Below are 11,408 nucleotides of genomic sequence, written 5' to 3'. Positions count from 1 at the left end.
TATGAGCACAAAAGTGCTGACCCGAAGAATATGTGGGTCAATCTGAACCCGACCCGAGCAATATGTGGGTTGGGTTTGGGTTCTGATTTTTATGGGGGTAATCAACCCGGATTTTTTGCTGGGTAAGTACTCACCCTGACCTGAGTGTTTTATATATATTTTTAGTAAAAGTAAACTTCTGAAACTATGCCGATCTGAGTTTGAGATTTCATTTTCATGACCCAGTAAAACTCGAACCCGATAATTTGTTATTTGAACGAACGGGCCAGCCAACCGGTTATCAGCCCTGGGTTGAACAAGTGATCAGAGTGATTGGGGCGATAACTTTTGGATATTTCGGGTCATACATATCAGATAAAAGGGAGCAACGGAGCCCTAAGCCATCATCAACATTGGAAAAGGTAGACTTTTTGGAAAGGAAAGCTGGGGTTAGGCGGACCCTACCAGAACAACAGAAGCCCAATGTGGTAGAGGGATTCGATCCTGGGCCTTTAGCTTGACACAGGACCCCGCTTACCACATCCATTTCGGTAGTGAAAAGGTAGACGTTTACAAGATATATTTATTAAAGATTCATGGAGAACTAAAGAACAGCTTGCTGTGGACAAGAAATAATGGAGAAAGATGAAAAAGTACATTCTTTCTTTCATGTATATTCTCTTATTATATATGCTGCACTTTTTTTTTTTACGTTCATATAAAAGGCAGTAGCGAATCTAGCGATGGCCGGGATGCCGGCGGCGGCGCAGTAGGCGGAGAGCGCGGCGGAGGTGTCGCCGGTGGAGGCGCAGCCAACGCCGACGAGGGGGCGGTTGAGCTTGCGGAGGCGGTTCACCTGGCTGACGAGGACGGTCATGCCGAGGTCCTTGAAGCTTCCGGTGTGGCTGATGCCGCAGTGCTTGACCCACAGGTCGTTCATCCCCAGCACCTCCTTCCCGTAGCGCTCCGCCCAGAAGAGGTTGGAGTTGCCCTCGAACACACTGATGATGTGGTCGCTGTCGATCCCGGGGAGCACCCACTCCTTCTTGCTCCACACGCCGGAGCCGTACGGCCATGTGGTTTTCCCCACCCGGGAGTCGAAGAGGTTCTTCCAGTACTGGCCGTCGAACTTGCGGAGGACGCCCATGTCGTGCCGGACGTCGAGCAGGGTGCCGGAGCGGCTGCGGTACACGATCTCGTCCAGCGAGTACTCCTCCTCCGCGTCGGGTGGGCAGTTGAAGGGGAAGTACTTGGCGGAGAACCCGTGGTTGTCGCCGCCGCTCACGTGGTGCTTCCGGGCCGCTTCTTCCCGGATGTTCTCCGCCGGCCGCCGCTGCTTCAGTTGCGGCGGCGATCCTGGAGGAAGGCGAGCGGTGGCGCAGCCGCTTCTGGAGGACGGTGGAGGAAGACGGCCCATCTGCTCTGCGAGAAGAAATGAAGTAAGAAACATGGTACATGGTGGAGAAGGGTGCGGTCGCCATAACGATTGCTGCTGCCGCAGCCGAGAGGTCGCACGAATGCGGCTTTTGGGTTGATTGGGCTGCGTCGTGACACGGCCTGAGGCTCACGCACTCCGGGTTCTACCCATTTTTTTTTTTTTTTTTGCTTTTGGGCATTTTATAGGCAAGCTGCTGCTGGTTAAGGGATTGGCCGAGTACCTTGGCAAAGTACTCGGTCCTATCACTGGAACATCAGATCAGGTTAGAGGCACCCTGTCTATCTGTCGGTACCTTGGATGTTGTTAATCTCAAGATAAACAGTTCATGTTCAAGTTCAAGATGAATGCATCACAATGAGAGGGTTGTGTATGTTCGCCCCCGATGATTCACTGAATCACACGTCTGTGTTCGGGGTTTTGAATGAGCACCACGTATACAAGCACATGGGGCTCGTATTCCCGTGTATGTTGACATAACTTTGCATCGGACTCTGGTGTTATTGCAAAGACTTAAGTACCCTTTCTTGCTATTCTTCTCATAAAGTGATGATTTGAGAAAATGACAAAAATGCCCTTCATTCAAAAAAGAAAAAACAAACAGTTAAAAAAAAGGACAAACATGTCCTCCATCCAGAAAGTCGAGGATGATGTTGACTCTTCAAAGTCTTCTTCTTTTTCTGTTCAAAAAAAGGACAAACATGTCTTCTTCTTCTTTCTCCGTAAAACACTGTAAAACCCTCTTTCTCTCTAGAGAAGAAATCAAGGGAAACAAAGAGTTCTTCCTGAAGAAGGCCATGAACAACAACCCTCTCACTCTCTCTCTCTCTTCTCTCTCTACTTCTGTGCACATCCAACAGACGATCTCACATTGCTCTATTGTCATCTTCTTCTTCTTCCTTCTTCGTAAAACAATGTAAAAACCCTCTCTCTCTCCCTAGAGAAGAAATCAAGGGAGGTAAAGGGTTCCTCCTGGAGAAGGCCATGAACACCAACCCTCTCACTCTCTCTCCCTTCTCTCTCTACTTATGTGCCTGATTTAGAGTTTTTGCCCTTACAGGAGGGGGGTCCGGGGGTTCATCCCAGCGTGGGTAGCATCATTCAACTAAATGAGTTGTAGATCCTGATTCAGAGTTTTTGCCCTTATAGGAGAGGGGTCTGGGGGCTCCTCCCAACGTGGGTAGCATCATTCAACTTGAAGAGTTGTGGAGTCTGATTCAAAGTTTTTACTCATTCATATTTTAAGTCATTAGATCTCATGTTTGAACATCCACGCATGTGCAGTTTGCTTTCATCATGTTCAGTTGCTTTCTAGATTATACTTTGAATTCTTGTGCATTTTAGATCTATCGATTTATATGTAACTAGAGCTTATTTTAATTTTAAATTTTTACTGCAACTTTATGCATATGTCTTCATGCTCTCCACCAAAAATCAGATCATTCTGAGTTTGTTTGACCCAATTTAAAAATCGAGATTCAAAACCTGTTATTTTGCACCGTCAGGATTTTAGCAGAATCAGGACCAACTTGCGGAAGTGATTTCTCCCTAACCAGAGATGATCTTTCCGATCCGTAAAAAGGGTTGTTTTTTAAATTGAATCTAGTTTGCTCATACCAAATATTAGCGATTTCTATGGTGTTTTTGTACCTGTTTCGGGTAAAAAACCATAACCCTGTCACCCTGTGTCATTTTAACGGCTTAGATTTTGATCCATTTTGTTTGAATTTTATTTTCCTAATGGAAGATCATTTTTCAATTCTGTAAAACGGGTTCTCTTTGTTTATGTGTCTAGTTCATCCCTGTAAATTTTTAGAATTTTTTATGGTCAATTACTATTTTATTTTGATTAAATACCAGAACCTTGTATCCAGATTTTATAAATATTCTGATTTTGGCCCCCATATCATGACTGTTGTAGCACTTCTTCAACAAATCGTTATTTGATTGACAATATTCTTCAAAAAATTATTGTTATGATTTTTTTGAGTCTCTAATGAGTCTTTACTATGATTTGTAGTATTTTTGGGTCTCCAATGAGCCTCACAATGATTTATAGTATTGTTCGATCTTTTAACTATGATTTATAGTGCTTTGGGGTCTCCAACGAGCCCCATAATGATTTGTAGTATTTTTGGTTTTTTAACTACGATTTATAGTGTTTTCGGGTCTCTAACGAGACCCACAGCGATTTATAGTGTTGTTGGACCTCGCTATAGCGATTTGTAGTGTTTCTCGCTAAACACTATAGCGATTTGTGATACAAATCGCTATCTGAATCAGGACCAACTTGTCAGGGTCATATCTCTCTAACCAGAGATCGGATTTCAAATCCGTAAAAAGTGGTGTCTTTGTTATGAAGTTTAGTTTATCCCTATAAATTTTCAGCGATTTCTATGGTCATTTGATACCCCATTTGGATCTAAAACCAGACCCCTATCAGTCTGCCTTATTTGAGTGACATAGGTTTTTATTTCATTTTGTAAGAGTCATATCTCCCCAACGCAAGATCATTTTTCAAATCCGTAAAAAGGGTTTTCTTCCTTTATGTGTCTAGTTTATATCTAGAAAGTTTTATAACTTTTTATGCTCATTTGATATTTCGAACCTGTTAAAAACCGAGACATGTTATAAAATGTTATAAAACTTAAAAAATTTGAAACTTCCTCTATGTGTCTCGATTTTTAACAGGTTTGAAATATCAAATGAGCATAAAAAGTTATAAAACTTTCCAGATATAAACTAGACACATAGAGGAAAAAAACCCTTTTTTTGGATTTGGAAAATGATCTTTCGTTGAGGAGATATGACTCTTACAAAATGAAATAAAAACCTATGTCACTCAAATAAGACAGACTGATAGGGGTCTGGTTTTAGATCCAAATGGGGTATCAAATGACTATAGAAAGCGCTGAAAATTTACAGGAATAAAGTAGACTTCATAACAAAGATACCACTTTTTACGGATTTGAAATTCGATCTCTGGTTAGGGAGATATGGCCCTAACAAGTTGGTCTTGATTCGGATAGCGATTTGTATCACAAATCGCTGTAGTGTTTAGCGAGAAACACTACAAATCGCTAAACACTACAGCGATTTGTGATACAAATCGCTATCCGAATCAAGACCAACTTGTTAGGGCCATATCTCCCTAACCAGAGATCGAATTTCAAATCCGTAAAAAGTGGTATCTTTGTTATGAAGTCTACTTTATTCCTGTAAATTTTCAGCGCTTTCTATAGTCATTTGATACCCCATTTGGATCTAAAACCAGACCCCTATCAGTCTGTCTTATTTGAGTGACATAGGTTTTTATTTCATTTTGTAAGAGTCATATCTCCTCAACGAAAGATCATTTTCCAAATCCAAAAAAAGGGTTTTTTTCCTCTATGTGTCTAGTTTATATCTGGAAAGTTTTATAACTTTTTATGCTCATTTGATATTTCAAACCTGTTAAAAATCGAGACACATAGAGGAAGTTTCAAATTTTTTAAGTTTTATAACATTTTATAACATGTCTCGGTTTTTAACAGGTTCGAAATATCAAATGAGCATAAAAAGTTATAAAACTTTCTAGATATAAACTAGACACATAAAGGAAGAAAACCCTTTTTACGGATTTGAAAAATGATCTTGCGTTGGGGAGATATGACTCTTACAAAATGAAATAAAAACCTATGTCACTCAAATAAGGCAGACTGATAGGGGTCTGGTTTTAGATCCAAATGGGGTATCAAATGACCATAGAAATCGCTGAAAATTTATAGGGATAAACTAAACTTCATAACAAAGACACCACTTTTTACGGATTTGAAATCCGATCTCTGGTTAGAGAGATATGACCCTGACAAGTTGGTCCTGATTCAGATAGCGATTTGTATCACAAATCGCTATAGTGTTTAGCGAGAAACACTACAAATCGCTATAGCGAGGTCCAACAACACTATAAATCGCTGTGGGTCTCGTTAGAGACCCGAAAACACTATAAATCGTAGTTAAAAAACCAAAAATACTACAAATCATTATGGGGCTCGTTGGAGACCCCAAAGCACTATAAATCATAGTTAAAAGATCGAACAATACTATAAATCATTGTGAGGCTCATTGGAGACCCAAAAATACTACAAATCATAGTAAAGACTCATTAGAGACTCAAAAAAATCATAACAATAATTTTTTGAAGAATATTGTCAATCAAATAACGATTTGTTGAAGAAGTGCTACAACAGTCATGATATGGGGGCTAAAATCAGAATATTTATAAAATCTGGATACAAGGTTCTGGTATTTAATCAAAATAAAATAGTAATTGACCATAAAAAATTCTAAAAATTTACAGGGATGAACTAGACACATAAACAAAGAGAACCCGTTTTACAGAATTGAAAAATGATCTTCCATTAGGAAAATAAAATTCAAACAAAAGTGATCAAAATCTGAGCCGTTAAAATGACACAAGGTGACAGGGTTATGGTTTTTGACCCAAAACTGGTACGAAAACACCATAGAAATCACTGAAATTTGGTATGAACAAACTAGATTCAATTTAGAAAACAACCTTTTTTACGGATTGGAAAAATCATCTCTGGTTAGGGAGAAATCACTTCCGCAAGTTGGTCCTGATTCTGCTAAAATCCTGACGATGCAAAATAACAGGTTTTGAATCTCGATTTTTAAAGTGGGTCAAACAAACTCAGAATGATCTAATTTTTGGTGGAGAGCATGAAGACATATGCATAAAGTTTCAGTAAAAAATTCAAGTTAAAATGAGCTCTGGTTTTATACAAATCGATAGATCTAAAATGCACAAGAATTCAAAGTATAATCTCGAAAGCAACTGAATATGATGAAAGCAAACTGCACATGCGTGGATGTTCAAAAATGAGATCTAATGCCTTAAAATATGAATGGATAAAAACTTTGAATCAGACTCTACAACTCTTCAAGTTGAATGATGCTACCCACGCTGGGAGGAGCCCCCAAACCCCCCTCCTGTAAGGGCAAAAACTCTAAATCAGGTTCCACAACTCATCAAGTTGAACGATGCTACAGTTAGTGTGCAGGTCAGTCGGTGTTTGATGGAGAAATGTTGGATCGTTTGTTGGATGTGCACAGAAGTAGAGAGAGAAGGGAGAGAGAGTGAGATGAGGTTTTACCCCTCTCTTGTAAGGGTAAAATCTCTGAATCAGGATCTACAACTCATTTAGTTGAATGATGATACCCACGCTGGGAGGAGCCCCCAAACCCTCCTCCTGTAAGGGTAAAAACTCTGAATCAGGCTTCACAAGAGTCAATGTATAGGTCAATCGGTGCTTGATGGAACAATGTATGATCTTCTAATGGATGTGCACAGAAGCAGAAATAGAAGGGAGAGAGAGAGTGAGAGGGTTGATGTTCATGGCCTCCTCCAGGGGAGATTTCTTTCTCGGATAATCCTGCAGTGCAGAGACTGGGTCTTAAATAATCATCTTCGGGGCACTTAAGTCTTTACAACCACTCCTTTTCAAGAACAGTCATTTTTTTTTGCACCAATGGAGGAGAGGGTACTTAAGTCTTTGCAATCTTATCAAACTCCAACGCTAATTAATGCTGACAAACATGGGGATACGAGACGCACATGCTTACATACATGGTGCTCTTTGGGACCCCCGATCATGAGATGAAGCTAACTAACCTGTTCGGGGGGGGGGACATATAACCTGCTTTGCATCACAATGGTTTAAAATGGATGACTCATAAAGAGTCGTTCGTACTTTTTGATGGGTATCATTTATTTGACATCATGAGAGAGGGTTGTAACAAACGATGTAAGACATTAGCAATAAATCATCCATTTTTTTCTGGGATTCAAGCTACTACATAAGAGGACCGTGAATGTTGAATGTCACCCAACGTTTCATACAATCCACTCTCATTAGATCTTCTCTCAGTTTATAACACCTGTGAGTAAGGATGGCAGTGGACCTAGGCGGAGCGAGAGACAAAGTTTTAACTTTAGCCTTGTCTTAAAACCCTTCATCCCTGCATTAATTTTGATTTTAACCCTCTCATATTCTTCATTTTCTTAGTTTCATGTCCTTCATCTGCAGTTTAAACAAAGTGAGGCAAGACTTGTTTCTCATATCCTTCGGTTACTAGAGGAAGAGAAGAAAAAAGAGAGCTTGCACATCTCATTAGAAGAAGGAAAACTAAAGAACCCAATAAAGAGTTTTATCTCAGGGTTAAGAATATATATAGAATTTTATAGGAAGGGGGCAACTTGCTTTTGAAAAAAAAAACAATAACAACAAAAATCTCTTTTATGGGGTTGGGCAGAGGACATTTGGCCATGACTAGACGAGGAACAATACAAATGTGTTATAGGCATGTTTTTATAAGGCTTTATCTTACACTCTAAAATACCTTTTTCTTATCACAAAATCAATTTTTTTGTCAAAAAAATGTTTCAAAAATCAAATTCTAGGATTTAGAATTGGACCAAAACAACTTGAACCTATGAGTCTTGGAGGCAACGTAGTGTCACGATGAGTACCAAGTGTTGTCTCATTTTACCTTGCACATCAAAAGTTTGTTTGACCTTTTATTGATCGCCAAGTATCTTTTCACTCGTTAAGGGAGGCCGAGAAGGGGGAGTGATTTTTCATGAGAAAGGCGTAAACTCATTTTAATAAGAAAGATGGTTTATCACATTCATTTATTATGTGGACTTCACTGTATATTTTGTATCGAGATATTTGTTTCACACTCCACCAAAAAGGTTTTTTTCAAGAGAAAGTGGTGTACGTGGCACAAAACTTTAATGTCTTAAATATAGGGGTATTTTATTAGGATCATCTAAAAATCATACAAATTACTTTTTGCTTGATCTGAACCATTAGATGTGTTTATCATTGCTTATTTATTAAGAAAGTACAATGATAAAAATGCATCCAACAGTACAAATCTAGCAAAAAATACTTTAAAGTATGATTTTAAGAAGGCCCTAACATGACCTAATGAAAAACACATAGGACCATCCTCCTCAATAACTTTAACGCCAAGAATGCATTGTTATATTAGAAATGTAACTTTTGATGCATACAAGATCTTAACGATTTAAACAAAATCTAGTGAAACAAGAACTTTTTTATTTTTTATTTCTTGAACATGATGTGATGCATGAAATGAGATTTTAATATCTTGTATCTAATGTTATGTTGGGGTTCATAAAACAAAACCAAAATATAAAAGCAAGAACACATACTGGTAGACGCCATGGATAAAAGAAGTGTTGGCTTAAGTGCACGACGTTCTCCTCAGCCTATTGATGCCCACGATGAGCCCAGACCTTCAAGTCGATGGTGAGTAAGACCCTGAACCCAAATGAGAGAAAGCTGACACTTTTGGTTGCTCTCATCAAGCAATCATGCCCCAATTTATTGTGGGGGGAGAGTGGGGAGTTACATACATGGCATTCATGTATGTGAACCCTTCAGATGCTATATTGAATATGAACTCTTCGCATTCACGTAACCCCTTCCCACTAACTCTTCACTAAAGCCTTCATTAGTGTCTTGTGTCAAACCAGGTCAATCAGGATTAGACCCGATCCAAAATATTCAACATTCTCTCACTTGACCCATTGACACAGAAAGACACAAAATTGAGGTTATTTACCGTTATCTTGATCCAATTTTTATATGGGTTCACATGTTATCCTGTATCACAAGAATGAACCATATGAGTCATGGAGATGAACACCTTTTCATGAAATATCATATTTTTATGCATTACAATATAATTCATTTTCAATGCTTTAGCATGTTAAAATTATATTTATGAATAGGTTGATCTTTAACTCATTCTATTGATCTTTTAATATTGTTATTTTGTTATTCTATCTACTCAAATGAGAGATCCTTTATGCAGAATCAACAATACACAAAGCCCTAAAGAATCAATTTATTTTCACAAATGTGATCACATATAAGGAACCAAACAGACTCATCCCCTTTACATGTTGAAAATATAATCTTGTTGCTAACCCTTTAGTAAGAAGATCTATAGTCATTTTCTTCATACTGGTTGTATCAATATACACTAAATGATTATCAACCTTTTCTTTAACAACAAAATATTTTAACTTCATGTGTCGAATCGAGGTTAAACTCTTATTATTATTCGAGAAGGACACATCCGCTTTATTATCACAAAAGATCTTTAGTGGTCTCTCAATAAAGTTCACAATTCCAAGACATATAATAAAGTTTCTTATCCAAATTGCCTGAGATGAAGTCTCGTATAGAGCAATAAATTTTCCCTCCATGGTATGAGCAGCAATTGTAGACTGTTTTCCGCTTCTCCATGAGACACCACCACCTGCCAGTAGAAAGATGTATCCAATAGTATACTTCCTACTATCAAAACATTCTCCCAAGTCTGCATTAGAGTATCCAATGACCTTTAAGTAGTCGACATTTCTGTAGGTAAATATATAGTCTTTCGTTCATTACAAATAGCGCATGACCCTCTTCACTGCCTTCCAGTGTGCAATGCCTAGATTAGACTGATATCTACCAAGCATTTCCACAACAAATGCGATATTTGGTCGTGTGCAAGTCTGTAAACTCCTAACTGTCGAAGCATATGAGATAATTGCCATATAATCCTTTTTATTATCATCTTAAAGACAGTTCTTTAGGCTCAATTTATCATATTTCACTATGAGTGTCAATCCATGAGAATAATTCTTTATCCCATATCTTTTGAGAATCCTAAGGATATAGGATTTCTGAGAGAGGCCAAAGACACCCATAGTTCTATCATGATAGATCTCAGTTCCAAAGATATATTTCGCCCCACCCATGTCCTTCATGTCAAAATGAGAGGGAAAAAATCTTGTCTCATGTAGTATGCTCAAATCATTAGTTGCAAGATAAATATCATCAATATATAAAACCAAAATTATGAACTTACTTCCACTAGCCTTAAGGTATATAAACTGATCAATAATGTTTTCAATGAATCCAAAGTTCAAAATTACCTGATTGAACTTTTTATACTACCGATGGGAGGCTTGTTTAAGTTCATAAATTGATTTCTTTAATTTGCAAACTAAATGATTCAAGTCATCTACACTGAAATCAGGAGGTTATTGCATATATACCTCATCTTCCAGATCCCCATTTAGGAAAACAGTTTTCACATCCATTTGATGTAGCTCTAAATCAAAATGAGCTACGAGGGTCATGATTATCCTTAATGATTTCTTAGTTGAGAAAAGAGGAAAAGACTCGTTATAATCAATGCCTTCCATTTGTGTGAAACCCTTTGCAATGATTTTAGCCTTGTACCTTTCTATTTGCCCTTTGAAGTATGTTTTAGTCTTAAAATTCCACTTACAACTAACATATCGATGTACAAGATCTCACACTTATTTTTTTATCATAGAGTTAAGCTCTTCTTTCATGGCATTGATCCAATGTGTCGATCATTCACTTTGAATAGCTTCTACAAAGGTGAAGAGATCATCATCAATGTCTATAAAATTATTGGGCTTTTGCAAATACACCACATAGTCTGGATGGATAACAATTTTTTTGGTCCTCGTAAACTTTCATACAAGTGCTACAGGTGGTTCAAAATGAACCTCTACATCTTTTTGTTGTTGTATATCCTCATCAATAACTTGTTCTATTTGTGATTGAAGTTCATTGGTTCAAAATTAAGATTTTTTCTGACATTATCAAAGGGAAAATGATAGAAAAAACTAGGTATTTTTCCTTCGCAGGTATAAAACATGAATCTTGCATTTTTTTTCAAATTTAAAACTTTGAAATGCATCTATCTCAATAGAACTATTTTCAAGAAATTTTGATTTATCTATTTTCAAGAAATTTTGATTTATCTATTTTCACTATTTATGATATATGAGATGAACAATAAAAATCTAAAGCTCTTTGATCTTTATAGATAACCAATGAAAAATCCACTAGTCGTCTTTAGATCAAAGGCT

General features: G+C 37.8%; 1 protein-coding gene across 1 annotated transcript; it reads right to left on the bottom strand.

Annotated features, from left to right (window-relative positions):
- Positions 1-583: 583 nt before the first annotated feature.
- Positions 584-1,327, bottom strand: LOC149820450 (threonine synthase, chloroplastic-like). Its single transcript, XM_089981803.1, has 2 exons — positions 692-1,327; positions 584-598 (listed from the first exon to the last, which is right to left on the bottom strand). Exons 1-2 carry the CDS (start codon positions 1,124-1,126, stop codon positions 584-586), a joined length of 450 nt encoding a protein of 149 aa, XP_089837929.1. The 5' UTR covers positions 1,127-1,327.
- Positions 1,328-11,408: the final 10,081 nt, after the last annotated feature.

This window comes from Nuphar pumila, chromosome 12 (genome assembly GCF_984573655.1).
Source record: "Nuphar pumila chromosome 12, dmNupPumi1.hap1.1, whole genome shotgun sequence".
Lineage (NCBI taxonomy): Eukaryota > Viridiplantae > Streptophyta > Magnoliopsida > Nymphaeales > Nymphaeaceae > Nuphar > Nuphar pumila.
This window is presented reverse-complemented; position numbering and strand designations above follow the sequence as displayed.